Consider the following 20,956-nt stretch of genomic DNA (forward strand, 5'->3'; position numbering starts at 1 on the left):
TTTTTGAAAAATCTCCAAATGCATGCAGATATTTCTTCTATAGGAATCGAAATATCAGTGCAATCTGTTCGGTGGCTGGTTTTGCACATCAAAGTGTTGGACTGATGGACAGCCAGATGGACAGATCAGTCAACAATTATCTTTACCCTTTGGCCTAACTCCTAGTGCTACAAAAAGAGAAATCTGAAAGAAAGATGAGAGAGAGATGGGAGAGAGACAGAGTGCTTTTCACAGAGATATTAATTGGACTGGGCTTTGCAGGACTGCTGCTTTGTCTTTTTCTCATCAACAGAGCAAATTAAGAACTTTTCAAATATTTGTTAGCCTGCTTAACATATTCACTGGGTCGTTCACTGCAACTTGCCTCATTTTTAAATGCTCTTTAAACAAAGTCATTGTTTTCTGCTTTAGTTTTCATTGCCATGCAGTGCGCACCCTTTGTTGCACCCTGGGCTGACTCTTTGTAATGGAAATAACTGCAACTTGCAACAACTGTTTGAAAAGCCAAAACACACACACACACACCGAAGTTCACAGCTGAAAGACTGAACATGTATGTGCATTTGCTGCACATCACGCACACGTGAAAAACAAAGTCGAACGCATCTGAACACATGAGCAGATTCACTGTAATTACATATTGCGTGTAAGCTGTCAAACTTGCACACAAACAGTCGCACTGCATAGTTGCACACAGTGCTCCTGACAAGGCTTATTGTTTGTCCTTGACATTTTCATGTATTTGATGAAAGGCTGGTATGAAAGGGCCATGTGTTGGCATCACAAATCTTCAAATGTGGAGCGATTTCTTTGTTCCCTCTCTCTTAGCTGACTCAAGGGACTTCTGTGCTCGGGGTTGACTTGTTAATTAACCACATGGCTGACTGATTCAAATGTGTGTATAGAAATTTGCACACAAAGTGGTAGTTACAGGAGATGTGAAGGGACTTTCCAAATGTACCCTTCATTAGTACTGCAGCAAACTGGAAGTGCAACCAAACAGTATATGGAGAAACACTCATTATTATTCCTTCCTAAGTTACTATTTTAATAGATAGATAGATGGATAGAGAGATGGTCATAAATCTAAGCATAAACTGCATATTTTATGGCTCATCTTTAAATATGTTTTGCTTAATTTTTAAATGGATGGACGGATCAAATACTTAACTTGTCCTACAAGGTCAGAGATCCAAGAAGGTATTCTCAGTGCTGATATTTTTTTAATATCTTGTAATGGTCTGTGTTTGTCTGGGTCAGAGAATGATGTCCTTGTTCCCCAACATAGTTTACAAAGAGGTCATTAAGGGGAAGGGCAGACCAATTGTGATGGCCAGTTGTATTTCCTTGTCTTTTTCTATGGTTGCTTATGCGTTAAAGTTAGCAAACATAAAGCAAAATCTTTGTTTTTCATTCTCAGTGCATGTGAAGGCGGGGACGTGTGAGGTGATTGCTGCCCATCGCTGCTGCAACAAGAACAAGATCGAGGAGAGATCTCAGACTGTCAAATGTTCCTGCTTCCCTGGACAGGTCGCCGGCACTACTCGGGCCATGCCGTCCTGCGTCGACGGTAGGTGTCACTTTATTGGTGTTCGGGTATCTTTTGCGTGCGCTTGCGTAGTGCCGCTGCCTGATGTGCACCTGTTTTGAATGTTGGCTAAAATGCCTTAGTATGGATTTGAACTCATCATATGTTTTCTTTGTCATGCATCTCAGGCAGAGCACTAAAGTTCAGATTGCTTTAATCGACTCTGAAAGAAAAAAGTGAACACTGCATTAGCAGATGAGCACATTTATGAAGATGAGTGCTGACAGTCAGGCCACACGGAGGAGCAGTCAGTATCAGGAGAAGAGATGCTAGAGTTAGCAAGAGGTTATTTGAAAGAGACTTTGTTCAATGCAGGTGCTACATATGACCAAGCCCCCTGTGTGCTGCAGTAAACTGAAAAATCTAAGAATTGATACACGACCAGGTAAACCCTGATTTACGGGCCAAGGCATAGAAGCCATCAGTATTCTCTTGGCAGCGTTTCTGTGTACTGGTAGCCAGAATACTGACTAGAAATGCATGGAAGCAAAGTGAAGCCTTTCTCCCACTGCCCGTTTTCTGTGCTGTTTCAGCAGACTAATTTATTACATACACTGCCTCTGTCTGTTATATTTTTGTGATGAATTCAGAAACATTCTGAATATGATGGATTGCGTGGGGTTATATTCTGAACACAATCAATTCAAAAGTAATTAAATGTTTGCTTCTCAGGTAAACCTTAAAGGTGCAAGAAACAAAAATCTGAACTATTCCAGACAGAAAAGGGAACGTCTTCATCGCAGTAGATAAAAAATGGAATCTTGTGTTGTTCCACAACTATACTACAGCGCCATGGTCCTGAATTATTGTCTATTAATGTAATGTTGATACTGAATGTACCAGACATATGTTAAACTGCTTTCATTCAACCTATTTATGCATGCATTATTTGCATTATTTATGTATGCACTCACACCAATCAACTAAAGTTTGGACAAATATTAGGGTTTTATCACAGAAAGAAGTCCACGCTGCTCCCTAACTTTAGGTGCTCCTGCTGCACAAACCCCAGTCTTGGTGTGAGATATGAGCATACATATTCGGCACATCCACAATCAAACCCAACCACCTCCTGCTGACTCCGATATATTTCATAAATGTGCTGCTTAATTTCCAAAGGTAATCCAGCAAGTGATTATCTTGCAGCTAAATTTAACAATTTAACTGTGAAGAAACTTAATTTGTAGGAGATGGGGTTGGACAAATTCTAAAATGGATTATAATGAAGCAGCTCAGGAAAAATGCACCATGAAGAGGAAATCTTGTGTTTTTGTTATTACACCGAATTTATCAGTAGTCAGCGTTATGTAAACATCAGAGGACTCCCAACAAGAATCTTGATAGCAAAAGATATTAATCTGCAGGAAGTATTATCTTTACGAAGCTCTTTTGTTCACTGCAAATGAGAAGTTGATTTTTTAGACACAAATGTATTTGGGCATTTTACCCATAAATGAGATTAGTGTTTAGTGATGAACATTCGAAGCTATAAAATATTCCCGTATGCCTGGAAACCCGTCATCCACTAATGCCTCTGTGTTTACAACATCAGTATCCAGCAGGCCCTCCAGCCTCGCAGGGTGGCACTTGATGAAATAACTGACCCAGTCTCCATTTCTCAGTTGTTTCTGGGTTTCGGGTGAGCGCTCAAACATGATGAAAGATTCACTTACAATACAACATGGCACAGTAAGATGAAGGGCTGGAATGGTGGAGTACATCTTACTTACTTATGGCACCACAGATATACAGTACCGTGAAAAAACTATTTACCCCTATCCTTTCTTATTTTATTTTATTTATTTTTTGCATATTTATCACACTTAATTGTTTCAGATCATCAAACAAATTTGAATATTAAACCTGAACCTGAGTAAATACAAAGCACCGTTTTTAATCTTTGAGTTTAAGGGAAAAAGTCATTACACCCTAAACCTGACAACTAGTTGTGCTTCACTTGGCAGAAAGAACTGAAACCTGTTTGGGATAAACAGCAATAAGGAACTGTGGCCCACTCTTCTTAGCAGAATTTTTGCAGAAAAACCTTCATTTTGTTTTTATTACTGAATTGTTCAAAGGTAGACTTGCTGTGTGTTTCAGATCGTTGTCTTGCTCCATAAACCAAGTGAGTTTGAGCTTCAGGGCATGAAATGATGGATGGGCAGGATTTTTGGTAGAGAGCAGAACTCCACTGTACGTACACCCAGGTCCTGAATCAGCCAAACAGCCTTAGACCATCACACTACCACCACCGTGTTTGACTGTTGGTATGATGTTCTTTTTATGAAATGCTGGGTTTCTTTTCATTTTTAATGGTCAGAATGTTTTGTAGCAAATGTGAGATAAGCTTTTGTGTTCTTCTGGATCAGCAGATTTTTGCTTCCATGGTTACCAGTTTCTCCCAGTCTCTTTCCTATTGTTGAGTCATGGACACTGACCTGAACTGCGGTAAATGAGCCCTGCAGTTCTTTAGATTCTGTTCTGATTTCTTTTGTGACCTCCTAGATCAGTTCCCAGCAGGCTCTTGGATTTTTTTTTGGTAGGCTAGACCCTCCTGAGAAGATTCACTACTGTTTCAAGTTTTCTCCATTTGTGGATAATGAGTCTCGTTTGCTGGAGTCACAAAGCCTTAAAAATGGTTTTGTAACTCTTTTTAGACTGATACATGTGTGTCAGCTGTTTCATTAGTGTGTGGCACATTGTGTTTCTTTTTGAGCTCTTCTGTTTCACTGTGTCAAACTGGTTCTATTCTTTCAAAAGGCCTGGCCTGGTCAACGGCAAAAAACAGTTAATTCATGATTTAACAACAGGTAGGTTTGGCCAATAAATTCAATCATGAAAAACTGGATTTTGTATTTAATTGAGTTATTTTTGTCCTGCTAAACAAAATACTCATATTAACTCTCAGAGTTCTTTAACAATGATGACAGTCTTTAGAGTCTTTAGAGTGACAGTTAAAGAAAAAGGATTCATGACAACAGCTTTTATGTATTCACACATCCAGTCAGTCAGCTGTTTTTTCCTTTGACATTTAATCATGTTTTGTTTCTGATATGTGTTATATTTTCTGATGGTGTTTCATTATTTGTTTTTAACCTGAAGAATCTCAACAATCTCAGCTGGTTGTGGCTAATTAAATTCACATGATTCCTTTGCCCATGAAACCCATGCCTCGGGTAACTATCAGCATTTTAAAAATCTTTTTTCTATTGCTAAAAGTTTTATTTCACATTAGCCTGAAGGTTAATGGGATCAGTTGTCGTTAACAGCATCTCACTAATTATCTCGTGAGTTTTTATTTGTTCAAAACTGTGTAAAATGTTGAAAAAAATGCTGCACTTGCAAAATCGGTTTTAAAGAACGATGGTGATGTTGTCTTGCATAACATCACCAAATCATTAGCCCCTCCAGGAAAATGAATTATTTCCTAATTACTGTTAAACAGAGGAAGACATTTTTAACACAGCTTTTCCAAACATCTTAGTTTGTATTTTGGATCCAGGCGTTATTTCACTTTGCACACAGAAACAAATTTATTTTCCAAAAGCCAAAAACTACCAGGGTCAGAATTATTAGCACATCATTTATGTATCCTTTTTTATAGAGAACAGCCTGCTGTCGCTTGCTGTTGCAGTTTTCAGAAAGTCTTACATACATCTCCTGAGCAATCCCAGCCAATTCTTCTCTGCAAATCTCTCAAGCTCCTCCAGATTTGATCTTTGGTGGTCTGGCATGGACCCTGATGTTCAGTTCACCGCACAGATTTTCAGTGGGATCAGTCAGAGCTTTGTGCAGGTAGTTTTTTACCAGAAGCGACTTGTGTTTTGGGTCAATGTCATATTGGAAGAAAGAGCGATTGTTTGAAGTTTTCTTTCAATATATTCACATCTCTTTTTTTCTTCCTGATTCCATCCACCTCTATGAGATTCCAAACACACTGAAACATTACCGCAGCATAATACTCCCACCACCGTGTTTCACTGTAGTCAGAGAGCTCTAGTTTCATGTCATCTAATCAAAGGACACTTGAGTATGCATAATCTTTCTCCAAGTTGTCCTTAGTATACTTCAGTGTGGCGTGAAGGTGTCTCTTCTACAGAAGTGATTTTTTGCAGCCTCACACTCCATTCCTGTGCAGAGTTCTAGTGATTCAATTCAATTCAATTTTATTTATATAGCGCCAAATCACAACAAAAGTCGCCTCAAGGCGCTTCATGGATACAGAGAAAAACCCAACCATCATATGACCCCCTATGAGCAAGCACTTTGGCAACAGTGGGAAGGAAAAACTCCCTTTTAACAGGAAGAAACCTCCAGCAGCACCAGGCTCAGGGAGGGGCGGGGCCATCTGCTGCGACCGGTTGGGGTGAGAGAAGGAAGACAGGATAAAAGACATGCTGTGGAAGAGAGACAGAGGTTAATAACAGATATGATTCAATGCAGAGAGGTCTGTTAACACATAGTGAGTGAGAAAGGTGACTGGAAAGGAAAAACTCAATGCATCATGGGAATCCCCGGCAGCCTACGTCTATTGCAGCATAACTAAGGGAGGATTCAGGGTCACCTGGTCCAGCCCTAACTATATGCTTTAGCAAAAAGGAAAGTTTGAAGCCTAATCTTGAAAGTAGAGATAGTGTCTGTCTCCTGAATCCAAACTGGAAGCTGGTTCCACAGAAGAGGGGCCTGAAAACTGAAGGCTCTGCCTCCCATTCTACTTTTAAATACTCTAGGAACAACAAGTAGGCCTGCAGAGCGAGAGCGAAGTGCTCTAATAGGGTGATATGGTACTACAAGGTCATTAAGATAAGATGGGGCCTGATTATTTAAGACCTTGTATGAATTCTGGATTTAACAGGAAGCCAAAACAGGAGAAATCTGCTCTCTCTTTCTAGTCCCTGTCAGGACTCTTGCTGCAGCATTTTGGATCAGCTGAAGGCTTTTCAGGGAGTTTTTAGGACTTCCTGATAATAATGAATTACAGTCGTCCAGCCTGGAAGTAATAAATGCATGAACTAGTTTTTCAGCTTCACTCTGAGACAGGATATTTCTAACTTTAGAGATGTTGCGCAAATGGAAGAACGCAGTCTTACATATTTGTTTAATATGTGCGTTGAAGGACATGTCCTGGTCAAAAATGACTCCAAGGTTCCTCACAGTGTTACTGGAGGCCAAGGTAATGCCATCCAGAGTAAGAATCTGCTTAGATACCATATTTCTTCTTTGAGACTCATATTCCTAATTAAGTCATTCACGAGTGTCTTGGCAGTTTTTCTGGTGCCTTCCGATGTCTCTCACTAGTTTTCTTTCCAGATTGTGTGAAATCTTTCACTTCTTACCTCTGCCAGGCTTGTTCTGTGCTGTGTGCCTCTCTTTGAATTTCTTGATGATACTTCCGAATCCAGTTTTTGACACTTGGAAACACTGTAATAGATTTATATATCCATGTCCTGCTTTGTGAACACCAACAATTATTTTTCTAAGTCTAAACTGATTTATTTAGTTATTGCCATGATGCCTTATCAAGTGACAGCTCTGGCTGAAGTTCTTAAATAGAACATAATCTTCAATTTTAACTTGATTTTACAAGCTTTGAGCATCACAAAGTTAAAGCACATCATTGTACAGCAGGGGTTTGTGCTGTGGTGGGTGGTAATAATATTGACCATGGTCTTTTTTGCTTTTTCTGCAATACTTCAGAGCAACCTTGCACACCTTTGCAAACCCTGTAAATTCTAAAGTTGCTATTTTTAGAGGTTTTTTTTAATGGTTATTTATTCTAAATGCTATAATGTTTAGAAATTATATAGTGAAAATCCCTTGCTCTTGGAAAAAAAACAACTTTAATTTTCTAGGGTGGCTAATAGATCTGTCCTCATTTGTATATCTAGTAGATGTGAGGATCTGTGTGGTCAACCACATGACAGATTAACTTTAAAAAAACAGAAAACAGCCTTTGATGCCGCCTGATTCTGGTTGAGTGAACAAAGAATGTTCTACTACATAAGAGATGTTTTAACAGCGATGCTCTGAGGCTCACAATGGTCTGCAGCTTGCTTTGTTTTCAGATTCATGAATCATTTATTGTTGGTGTGTTGAGGCAAAATGCAGCAAAGTGCAATAGAGGCAGACTTTTCAAATTAATTAATAATGACCAGTGTTGGGCAATTTACTTTGAAAAAGAAGTTAATTACAGTTACTAGTTACTTCTTCAAAAAAGTAACTGAGTTAGTAGCTGAGTTACAATATTCTAAAAGTAATTAATTACTTGAAAAGGAACTATTGCGTTACTTTAAAAAAAATGTTTAACCCTCTGGGGTCCAGGGTATAATCGGCCATTTTTAACTACTTTTGATGTTTCCTCCACATCTCACCTTTAAAAACTGTTTACTTGTTTGGTCTCATCCTTTTCAGCACAACCTCACGTGTCTGAATCTACAGTCATGTTTTCATTTTTTACAGACTGTATTAACACAATTGATCTAAAATCAGACAAAAACCATAAAGTCCGAGGAGAAAAAGTGATATTTTTACTGTAACAACCACAAACATGTTTAATGAATCATATTTCATAATGTTAAATGCAAATATAAATTGTCAATTTTAAAATCATATGCACAAGTTTTGCAAACAACAAAGTTATTTGCATCCATTTACCTTTTACCTTGATTTTTTAAATAACCATTTCAAACTATTTACAGAACAATCAGCTGTTCTTCAATAAGATGCCACAAATTATTTGTGCCACTGCAAAAACATCATTTCTGTCCACTATAAAGGAAACATCACAGCCTGATACCTGCAGCTCTGACAGCAGCAGGTGTATCACTGCTGTTTCTACCTGGAGACAGCAGTCGCCTCAACACAAAACTATCCACAACACTACACACTAACTACACAAGACAACACATTAACTACACACTGCAAACACGCTAAACGTCTCAAATCTCTCATATCTCAAAACTCGCTCTCTCTTTTTCTGCTGTCTCTCGCTCGCTCTCTCTCTCTCTCGCCATCACTCCTAAAACGTCCTCTGTTTTTTGTTTTGTTTTTTGCTCATAAGCAGAGAGGTCTCGCTGCGCTGTCCTTAGACAGTAAAAGTAAAAGACAGCAGCACTCATATCATTGTTTTGCCCCCTTAGCTCCAGGTGTTGTGCCAAAAAGTGATTGCTGCCTGGGGGAGCGCAGCTGCTAAACGCTGTAGCGCCCAGATTACTTACAGCTCCTTCCGTTAGGGCTGTGCGATATGACCAAAATCTCATATCCCGATATAAAACATCTAAATATAAACATACTTAATAAATATAATAATAAATATACTTTATTCTTCCTCAGTCAAACAGCAGCACTCATGTGATTGAGCAGAGTGAAGCTGACCCCCCCACCCACTTGAAACGTTTGCCCCCTGAGCTCCAGGTGTTGTGCTAGACAGTGATGGTGATCACCGTCCGCGGGAGCGCGCAGCTGCTTAAAGCTGTAGCGTCCAGATTACTTACAGCTACTTCCGTGCAGCTGATATAAGGTGCTGTGAGCTGAACACAGCTTCAACCATCTGTTTGTTGAAAAATAGTAACGGACCGCGTTTCCTTGTTAGTAACTGTTAGTAACTGTAATGGCGTTGTAACGATAGGAATAGTAATTAGTTAGATTACTCGCCGTTACTAACGGCGTTACTTACTTCCCATCACTGATAATGACTTACATGAATTGAGTAATTTAAACATCCACACCAGTTTTTCAGTGAACTGGGACGATGTGGTCACAAAAAGCATCTAGATCTGAGTCGAGCGATGAGAGGCCTTTGCAGAATTAATAAATGAAACAAGCTGAAATATAATTTTATATTTTCCATATCATGTTTTCCACATTGGTTTTTGTTTGTTGAGGTTTGACTGGCGCTCTTTTGATTGCATAATCTCGCTGTGGCTTGTTCTGTATGGTGCTTCAATGGGCGCTGATTTGAGAATTAGTGCTTTCAACTGTTTATCTCAAAGCACCAAAGTCGTGTTATTATAACTGTACCGGATTGAAACCCACATTTATTTTCTGGAGGCTCTTTGTTCATGTGAAATTTTGGTGTCAAAATTCACACACGCACACAAGTCTTGGAAACACATGAAAGGACATGATTGCACTTGCATCTTCATCAAAGTTAAAATTAACTCTGTCTCTTCTTCTTGTAGCCTCCATTGTAGCTCAGAAGTGGTGGTGTCAGATGCAGCCATGCATGGAAGGTGAGGAGTGCAAGGTGCTCCCAGATCTGACAGGATGGAGCTGCAGCACAGGCAACAAAGTCAAGACCACAAAGGTTTGTGTGCACACTTTACGCGTCCTCTCTCCCTGCCGTGCCATCCATTCAACACATACATGCATGCACACACCTAGCCAGACCAACCACAGAGTGATCCATTTTCACCTCTATCACGTTAGACTATATCCTTCTCTTCTCCCTGCTTTTCTCTCTTATTTGTCTCCGTCCCGTCTTCTTTCTCCTTTCACCCAATATCACTTTTTTTTTTACCCAGTTTCTCTCTCTTTACTTTTCCTCTGGACTCATCTTGGCTCCAACATCAAACATTCTCTGAAGAAAAATAAGGCCAACAAGAACAAGGCAAATAAAACACACACGCACCCTGAATATGAATATCACAATTCCCTTCACTCTCACTTGCCCTGCTTCCCTGCGTCTGACTGGCATGCCATCTGACTCGATGCAAAAAGAACTCGCCACATTTGATACACTGGAGTGGTAAATGCCCTGGAAAAAAATTTTATGCTCTCATTCTTCCACAGCACGGTTTGTGCAGTGTGTGCATGTGCACATTCTTCCCCCCTGTTAAGTTTCATGTACTGGCAGTCTGTCTGTGTCTTTGTGTGCGTGTGAAAAGGTGTGAATGCACGCTATATATCTTCCTGCTCAGCCTACGTCTGCACCTGTTGGCTTCTCTTCAGTGGCTTGACCTGAGCAGGCTCTTAGCTGTCTGTCAGAGGAGAAAAATTTGTGCGAGACTCACCTCTTGTCACTGTACGCCTCTGTTTCTAACCTCCATCCTTCTCTCTGCCTTCTCACCTTCCATTATTCATGGCTCGGTGCAGACCTTTGTTTTCTGCCTAAATAATTGATTGAAGGCGTGGTCAGAGAGGAGAGATGCGTGCATCTCCGTGGTTGGGGGGAAAAAAGTGAGTGGTGAGAAGCGCTTAAGGCACACATGTTCTTCTCACGCCTTCCCAGACAGTGAACAGTGATGGTTAAGAATTCTTTTGGCACTGCTTCCTCTGCTCACCTCTCACCTAGCTAAGTGGCTCGTGCCCCCTGAAGACCTTTTTTCCCCTTAACAGCCCCTCCTTACTTTTACCTTTTTTCCCTGATATCATTTTCAGTTCTTATCTTAAGCACAGATTTGTGTTGTACTGCTCTTATAAGTGTAACTGATGTTTCCTCGCTCAGTTATGTCAGACAATGATACAAATAGAAAGAAGAGTCGTCTGGTTTGATTGGATAAAGCAGCACATGAGGTTTGATGCTATTTGAAGATAGTTAGATGTGTGAATGTGTGAATGTTGCTGACCAATCCAGCTCCAAAGTGGACATTTATAATTAAAGTAAACCAGTTTCAGGCAGGCACTGCTTCATCAGTGACTCTGTTGTAGTTTTAAGGAGCACAAATATTTGCTGTCTCTTGCATTCAGGTCTTTGATCAATGATCAATGATCTGTGTGTGTGTGTGTGTGTGTGTGTGTGTGTGTGTGTGTGTGTGTGTGTGTGTGTGTGTGCGCATCTGCACTATTTGAGAGCGTTAGCTGATGTGTTCGCTTGATGATGAAGAGTGATTTTTTTTTCTCCTCTCGTGTCGTACGCTGAGGTCAAGATTCGCAGGCATCCAGATCAATAGCATCGAACGTTCTCTTATGGTCCCATTAAGACCTGCTCGTAAATTGAAATTGACGATAGAGTGTGTATGAGAGGGAGAGAGAGAGAGAGGCAGGGGGATATGGAGAAAGGAAAAAAGAGGCAGGAGGAGATGGATGAAAGAGAAAAAAATCAGTGGAGAGTGAAAAGAAAGGCAGAGGTGATGGGTAGATAAACGAATAACGAAAACACTTGGGGAAAAAAACAAGCATAACGGTCAGCAGACAGCAGAAGGTAAGAACACACAACAGGATTTGGCACTCTCTGTCATTCCTCCTACCTGGAGACAGGGGGAAGGAGGAGCGAAGGAGGGAAGAGGGAGGAGAGGAGGAGGGGTGAGAAGACAGCTAGATCAATGCCAAATAATATCATATGTATGAATACATGCGCATGGCTCAGTCTCCAAGCTGCAGAGCTGCCATAGAAAGCAAGGAAGGTGTGTTCGTCTTTGTGTAACTGCTCGTGCAATCGTGAACAAACAAGGACAACAATTTAGCAAGGAGTATAGGGTTTACCTACCTATATACTGCAGTGAGTGTACATCATACCGAGTAGATGTGGTGTTCTTTAAAAAAGACATTCAGTCACTTTAAACTTTGATAAGTGACCAGAATGGAAAAAAAACTGTAAATCCCTGAAGTGTGGCAGTCAAGATGTCACAAAACAAAACTGAAACATAAATATTAGTAATGGTACGTTAACTGTCTGCAAGCTAACTAAAGCTTGCATGCTAACTTATATTTAAGCAAGGGCAGTATTTACTTTGTATTTTGTATATATTTGTTTTCTTTTCTTTGTTATTTTTAAAAAGTTCTTCAGGAAGTTTGCAGTGAAGCAAAAATCAGATGTTTACTCTGAATACACGAACATTATGTGGGAGTAGGTAATTGATAATAGGTATTGATTTGTAAATAATTGGACATGGATAACTTGAACTTATTATATAAAAGAATATTGTGCAGGATAAATCTGACTCACTAGGCAGCTCATTCTCTTGACAATACTTTATTTAAAGATATAACACATCTTGGGGGTCAACTTGGAAGAAAGGCAGATTTGAAATGTAAAATTATATTTGGATGCATCTGTAATGTAATACAATGAACAAAGGCAGAAGAATTTTAATCACAGTTTTAAAAATAAAATATATTTTATGAAAGTTTGACCTTATGCGACCTTGAGTTAGAGGCAGAGTAATGTGATATTTATAAACCCCGTATTTCATTTCCTGCATATGTTGTCAGTGCAAACAAGCATATTTTTTAGTAGCTCTGTATAACAATATTACGAACAAGATATTTACCATAAAAGAAAGTTGTAGAAAAGTAATAGTTTAAATATTTATATAATAGCTTCTAGGTTATACGGCTTTCGTCAGTTTTTGACCTATAAATCATTGAGCTGACCTTGAAGACCTTGGTCGATGTAAGCCGAATTTAAATTGATTGTCAACATGACCCCACTCTACTCCCCTACAAATTTTTATTAGATTTCATTCAAAACTTTTCAGACAATTGTGTTTGCAGACAGAATGGCACCCACACAGTACACACACAAACACACAAATATAACCTCCTTGACGGAAGTAACCTTAACAATGGTTATTTGTGTTTAAAAATAATAACCTTAGAAACGAAAGAAGACTTTTACCTTGTAATATAATTCAGAAAATGTAAGCTTTTGCTTTTCTGTCTGTCCCAAGTGTGGGTGACACTGCCTTGTAACACCCGACTGTTGGTTTTGTTATGTACAAGGAGACATTAATGAAAGAAAAACCAGAATATTTTAATTAAATTTGTTTCAGTTTGATTTGAAGTTGATTTTGTTCAATTCGCACACAAACTAAATCACATGTTACACAGCTTCTATGACTTGTGTCAAATGTAAATAAATGTACCGCTGAAGGAGACATCTGCCTTGTGGCCATGCGACTACGGTAGGCAGCTAAATCTTTGGACTAAGTACAAAAAAGGCACTCGTGGGTCTAAAAAGGCTTGTAGAAATGACACCCTAGCACTTCTTGTGTGCTTTCTAAATTGAGATCTAACTATCTAAATCCGCCCTTTAATTGGGCACAGAAACTGCAACCTACAGGCATATTTGAACAGGCAACTGGATGAACACCTAAAGGGACTTTGACTTTGCACCTTCAAGTATAGCAGGCAGAGAGATGCCGCGGTGTGCGTGCATAGTGAACTGGCGTGACAACAAACGCCTGCAGACTCTTTGATCCGGCACAGGAGTAGACGCCTGAAGGCAATGGGAGCAAACCCAGGAAGGGTGGCCTGGAGCCATCAAGAGTAGATGCAGTAGTTTCAATTGCCAGCTTGGAAGAAACACTGCTCTGAGCTCTCTTAGTGATGGCTGGTATTTACACTTTGTTAGCTGGGACCCAGGTCAGACAAAAGAGTGTCTGCCCCATGAGGAAATAACAGAGAGACAGCATGTGTTGGGGCTAAGAGGGGAAACCACTGGGAAACTCATGCAGGAAAACAGAAGAACCGTCTTGGAGAAGCTGGTCTATTATATGCCCGGCACTGGCAGTTATACAGCAGTTTGTGCCTGTTTGATCACTGGCTGGTAGAAAATGTCTTCTAATAGCTTGAAATAAACCAGAAGTGAGCGTATGAGCAAAGAAAAAGCGAAGATGGATCGCCGAGATAAGGAGGCCATGTGATTAGTGCAGCCGTCTCGACAAATAGACGAAATGACATGGCAGAGGGCCAAGTGCTGAGGGTGCGGCGGTGTGGGCTGCCTGCCACGATTCAAGCTTGTCTTGTTTACGTTCCAGAAGAGACAGAAACCGTGTTGGTCATGTTTTCCACCAATAAGAGACTCTTCCTGTATTTTTCCACATAGAAGCCAGCACTGCATTATTTAAAGCCTTTCACTGACATGTAAAACCAGCGCTGGCTCTGTTCTCTGTTCTCTTTGCTGTTTCACGCTGTTTTCAAACTTTTTGGGTTCTGTTAAAATAGTGACCTTTGACTCACTTCTTCCCTTTCTTTTACAGGTGACCCGATAGTCCCGCCCATGTCTAGAGGAGCGTTAGAGAACGGCGGTGGAAGTACTTACACAGCACAACGGACTTATAAAATCGTAAGGAAATGGACTCTGATGGACATCAGTGAGGAACCAGTGATTTTTCCTGTGGATATTCAAAAAACGATGACTGCTCGCCATCTTAAGCAGAGCTGAGTGTCCTCGGGCCTTCACTGCGAAAGACTCAGTCACCCACAATTCTTTACTGCTTCTGAAAACAAAGTGAACTCCAACCTAAATGGCACTTGATTAGATGATGAAAAAAACATCTTTACAACAAACTATATTCTTTATCTCTCTTCTATGGCTAAGTTGTGTTCCATATGCATACTGGGAATTGCAGAAACTTGACTCTAGACAGCTATTCTGTATTACAAAACTAGCTAAAAAGAGGGAGTGGATCCAGAATGCTTGCCTCATGTAGTCTGGATGACACATTTAAATTTAACTGTGCCACACATGACACATTTGATGCTGTCAAAATGTTTCTGAAACTGAACCTCTTCTTTATTCAGATTTCACCTCCATACGAATATTTTACCTTAAATAGTTTGTTGCTTACCACACATGCCATTTTTTAAAATGCAGAGACAGTTTGTCAGTCTTCTCTTTGCTTTTGTTTTTTGACAGAGGACAAAATCCTTTCAGGGGTGAGGTTAGACTAATACCAAGTAGATGTTACGGTATATTGAAAAATGTAAACGTGTTTAAACAAAAGAAAAAAAAAAAGCAGTCCATGGAATCAAAGGGGCTAAAAATAAATCGATGCTCTAATGGTTTTAATATCTGTGTTTTTAAACGCCTGTTAACCGCTATTGAGTACATGTGTCAGTATTATATTAAATGAATAAAACCTTTCAAAAGAAAAGAGAAATCTCAGTCGTTTGCTTCAGCCCTCAGGGGGAAGATTATTCAAGTGCTTCTTGTCAGGACCCTCACAATACAGCTCACAATACCAAAGCTCTGAATTGTTTCTCAATGGCTGCACGGACCTGCTAGCAGTGCTGATAACATCAGCATGAAGTTAGCTCCCCCTGAAACCCTGAAATAACAGGAAACGCAAAACCGTGGCTTTGTAACTGCTGGTGTTAATTGAGTTGGCTTGAAGAGATATCATCAATAACTGGTAATTACTTTGCTGTTCACATAATGCATTAATTTTCATCGTGTTTATTTCCTGGAGCAAACAAACAGCTTCTTATATTAACAATTGTTTTGTCAAAGCTAAAAAAGAAAAGAGGAGCAACAAATACAGAACTGCTCCTCTCCGCAGGCGTCATCTGTGATCTGTAACTGACAACTTATTCATCAGGTCTACACAAAATCTCTGTATTTAGCTGTGTTTTTACCGCAGAAATTTTAGGCAGGCGAGGAATGAAAAAGGATATTTGTATGCAGCGCATATGAGCCTGGACTGCAAAAAACAAACTGTGCTCATAAACAAAATTCAGTGCTGAGATTTTGTGGCTCTGTTATTTGGCATTTTGTGAAATTCAATCAACAGGTGAGTATTGGCAGTGATATTATTCTATGAACATTATCTTGATACAGCTGAGTGCAACTCAAACAATAGCATAACTTGGCTGTTCTGCTGTATTTTCCATTTTGGCAGTGAAAGCACATCCTAGCCCAAATACCCAGTTCATGATCGTATAATTTCTCTTCTATCTACAAACCTACCTTTCTGATACATCAGAAGCACGAGACATTATGCAATTAAAAAAGAAATGTTAATGCCCGAAACAGAGACTTGGATTTATGCAAGTACAACATTAAATTTATTGGAATCTGGTTAAATAATATTTACTTGAATCACATCCATTCAGTTTTTACACACCACGTTTCCTTAATGATTACGATTTTTGAATAAATAAACTGATTTTATAAGCTTCAGTAACATTTTACTTAAAATTATTGCCTCATGTTTACTGATTATATATGAGGTACTGTGCAAATCTCTTAAGCCACCATTCAATGTCAACAGGAGCTTGAGCATGACATTCTTGAGCAGTAGTTTTCCACAATCTTTGGACACCTTGTTGCAAAAATACATAATTAGCTCATATTTCTGTGGTTGAATCAATGAAAAACATCAAACATGACACAGTTTGACACAACTATCGCACCGAAACGTGTAATAGTCATGCCAATCCACCATCCATGCAGAATAACAGCAGGGAGATATTTTATTTCAAGTCAGCATGGAAACATGAAAAGTCAACATGAAAATAATCACATTATTAACACAATTACATGTAAATACATATTCGCGACATAGCTTCATTGATTAAGGACCCTGGAGTGTACTTCATCCCCCTGCTGGTAATGTAATTTCTGCATGCACGTCCATTTTACGTTTCGGAAAGCCAAAGAAGGGTGGGCTGGCATGTCTATTACACCTTTTGCCAAGATATCAGGTTGTATGACAGCACAGAACCATTCATAAAAGTCTCCTATATGTTCAAGACCTGGATTTGCACATCCTCCTGACTTCTCCAAGTTGGTCACAGCTCAATAAATAAATATATCAGGACATATTTCCTGATATCAGTGCACAGAGAACCGATGCAACTATTAGGACATATCAACACTTTCCAATCACAATGGATTGCCGACCAAATGATTACAGTAACAAGTGTACATACTTGGTCAAATTCACTGTGTGCTGTATATGTGTGGGTGTATTTTCTGTCATTATTTTACTGTTGTATTATCTTATAACAAAATTTACTCATAGGAAAATAAGAAATTCTACTGTCACAACTTTTTAAAGTATTATATTAAGATGATGGTCATATAAGTTTGTAGAACAATTTTAAAAAAGTAGAGTACGCTGTGAGAGGATAGAAGTGTGTGTCCTGCAAGCATGCAAGTCGATGCTGATGTTAAACAGGGCTGAGCGTCTGTTCCAAACCTGATGACTGCAGTGAAACAAAGAAGCTCAGTCCAGGAAAGTTGCAAAGAAATATTTTTGGAGGTTGAGGATATGTACTGTGTGTTTTCCTTTTGTGACAAACACACACACAAACACTCATATATATATATATACACACACAATCTGTGCTGTGCTGCATTAAAGCAGCCGTTCTCTAAAACTCTTTCCTGATTTGGCTAATCTCCCAGTGGATCCTCTCAGGGGCCACGGCCTTCCACCGAGCCTTAGTCACAGTGTGTGTGTGTGTGTGTGTGTGTGTGTGTGTGTGTGTGTGTTCCATGGACTGGGCTTTCTCTGAGCCTCAACGCGTCGTTAGTGCATGTCATTAAAAGATTATAGAGAATAAATCCACAAGATTCTCACACATACACACAGGAAGTGAGAGCTGAAGTGAGCACGGAACAGACTTTTATAATTACAGAGAGAAAAATGTATAAAAAGATTTTGACATTGGAATATGACAGCCTCAGTTTTCTTGCTAACTGCTCGCGAGGTGTTTTTCAAATGGCACGTGAATCCAATCATGAGTCAACCACATGAGGCTTGTTGAAATTCTTCCACTACACCTCTAATATCAGCCCACTCTCACTAACACTGCTGCTGACGGGAGGTATCAGGTGCAGCTCTAACAGTCTCTTTATAGCTGTCTGACAGTTCTGATCATCAGCACGGCTGCAATTCATTAATCTCGTCATCTGACTATCCTCTGAATATCCAGACATTACTGAGATTAGTCGGAGTGCTTTATGGTAAGTGGTGGCGGTGAAATGTCCGCCACTAACAACAGATGCCGGAGCAGATGCTCCAGCCAGACGAGCGATGAGATAAGCTACCCTATGCTGATACATCACTGCACGGATGGCGATTGGAAAGGTGATGCATCAGAGATTGAATGACAATCATAAACATGCTGAACTGTGTCTGTATGTTGTGTAAGTGTCATAACGACCAGCTTGTTTTTGTAGCAGACTGAGTGGTTAAAACAAAGGCTATTTGAAAATCATGGAGGACAGAAAGACACAGGCAGCACACAGGACAGTCCTCCCAGCTTTTTTTGACACGTCAAATTACTGTTTGTATCTCTGTACTTCAGCTTTTAGGTCTCAGCACTACAAGATTTTGGTGGCTGGAGAATATTTGCACAATTCCCCATATAAGAGTTTTCTGTAATACTTTATAATAACCATCAGCTTATGTTTATAACTTTGTATTTGGTCAATAAGCGTTGAGTAGTGGATCTATAAACATTATTGGGAGTTATGATAAATGCTGATAATACCTGTTCTAAAGAGCATGTGAATAAGTAGGCAGGTGGCGGTGGCGTAAGGTGTCGTCATCCTGGAGAATTCGGTTCAAGTCCGGTTTCCCAATGCCAAGGGGTCCTGTCCGTGTGTGAGGAGTTGGGAATGAACCAGTGTGTCACCAACACAGATGTGTCATCATGGCACTGAATCCAAAGGACATCTTGTTCTTATCTACGACATCAGCAGCTCTGGCAAAACAGCAACGATTACACCCTGTCCATCGCGTCATGACCGTCGCCATCTTGTTGTTTTGAAACTGGATGTGATGACTTGAGACTGTGGCTCACGTATTGTGATTGTCAATGAGCATTTATTGGATAGTACTACTGTGTAATTCTTAGAATGAACAAAATGGATTTTAATATTGTATTCAATATGACCCAGAGCCGGCAAATGAACACAAAAAGTTATCAGAAAAAAACATCACTTCTTACGGTTAGTGTCAGTGTTTGCTGGGTAATCTTGGCATTGGCCTCTGGCGTCGTCATCAATGAATTAAACATTCTTATTTATTCATCTTGCTTATCTAATAAAAGTATTACCTCAGTTTTATGCCGGTCAAATATCAATGTTTTTCGTTTGTTTTAAGGTTATCTTGGGATGCTGTGACTTATAAGAGAGAAAAATTTAATTTTTCTTGACAAACTGTGTTATAATTACCAACAATTATGGAATGTTTCAATATATAATTATTATAATTAGGCCAATTTAAATAATTAAAAATGATCACCATTTTAAGACAATTAGGAGGACAGGCACGTCATTTAGTGAATGAAAATATGTCTATAGCGTGACTTGGTTGATAAGTGTAGGATGTGATTCATTTTAAGTTTAATGTGTCAACAGTGTGCAAACCACGTTGCTATGCACCATACTGCACAGCACCAGAAGACAGATGAAAAGATTCACTGCTGTACCTCTGTGCTTGCTATTTTTTTTTTTTGTAAATAGTAAGGCTTCTTCCTTCTTCTTCTCCAATAATTTTGATCCATTCATTCATCCATCCTGTGCCGGATATCTGGATCTGGGTCATGGAGCAACAGTAAGAGCAGAGACTCCAGGACCACCCTCTTACCAACCACCTCCTCCACCTCTTCCAGGAGGACACCAAGGTGTTCAATCCAACTTGTCATACATGTAGGTCTGCCCCAGGGACATGCCCAGAACACCACAGCTAAGAAGAAACATCCTGCCCAAACCACCTCAACTGGCTCCTGTAGATGCTGAGTGGCGGCTCTTTTCCGAGCCCCTCCCAAATGACAGAGCCCAGCCAGCCTTCAAAGGAAGCTCATTTCTGGTGTTTGTATCTGTGATCTTATCATTTCTGTCACTATCCACAGATCACCAAAGGTGATGGCATGAACATACAGTGCTCTGAAAAATGATCCTTTTCCTGATCTCTTATGTTTTTGCATATTTGTCATACTTGCATGTTTCAGATCATCAAACAAACAGTTTGATTACTGCTGGAGCTGTTACAAAGCCATTTCTAAAATGTTGGTACTCCAGTGATTCACTGTGAGAGCTGTTATCCAGGAATTTAAAAAAAATGGAACAGTGGTGAACCTTCCTAGTAGTGACTGGTCTATCAAAGTTTCTTCAAGAGCTCATCCACATCACATGTAGGCCACAAAAGAACCCAGAAATACACCTAAAGAACTCCAGGCCTCAGTCACCACAGTTAAAGTTAGTGTTCATGATTCACCAATAAGAAATAGACTGGGCAAAAATGGCATCCAAGTTAAAAACCACTGCAAACCAAGTAGAACACAAAGGTTCATCTCACATTTGACAAAAATAGTTTTTAAATGAAATATTGTGAGGACAGATGAAACAAGAGTTTAGTAAAACTAACACAGCATTTCATAAAAATAACATTAAACCAAAGGTCAAATATGGTGGTGGTAGTGTAACGGTGTGGGGCTCCTTTCCTGCTTTAGGACCCGGACAACTTTCCATAATTGATGGAACCATGAATTCTGCTCTCACGTGGGTGAATGTCCATCGGTGCAGGACAATGATTCAAAACATACCAGCAAGGCTCCAAAAAACATGACAATGGCTTTGGAGTCAGCTGGTCAAAGTCAGGCCTTAAATCAGATGGAGATGCTTTGGCATAACCACAGACAGGCTGTTCTTGCTCAAAAACTCTCCTGTGTGGCCGAATGAAAACAATTCTG

The 20,956-nt window shown here is 39.7% G+C and overlaps 1 protein-coding gene across 1 annotated transcript in view; it reads left to right on the top strand.

Annotated features, from left to right (window-relative positions):
* LOC146550005 (chemokine-like protein TAFA-2) overlaps window positions 1-15,411 on the top strand; it is a 96,597-nt gene extending 81,186 nt beyond the window's left edge. The window contains exons 3-5 of the mRNA XM_085260368.1: window positions 1,421-1,570; window positions 9,769-9,893; window positions 14,509-15,411. Coding sequence (XP_085116494.1) covers window positions 1,421-1,570; window positions 9,769-9,893; window positions 14,509-14,520 — 287 coding nt within the window. The 3' untranslated portion in view covers window positions 14,521-15,411. The remainder of the gene's footprint in view (window positions 1-1,420; window positions 1,571-9,768; window positions 9,894-14,508) is intronic.
* Window positions 15,412-20,956: the final 5,545 nt, after the last annotated feature.

The sequence above is a fragment of the Mchenga conophoros genome, linkage group LG20 (genome assembly GCF_057382185.1).
Source record: "Mchenga conophoros isolate Kocher_MC1m ecotype Shallow Benthic linkage group LG20, M_conophoros_male_GT1.1, whole genome shotgun sequence".
NCBI classification, from domain to species: domain Eukaryota; kingdom Metazoa; phylum Chordata; class Actinopteri; order Cichliformes; family Cichlidae; genus Mchenga; species Mchenga conophoros.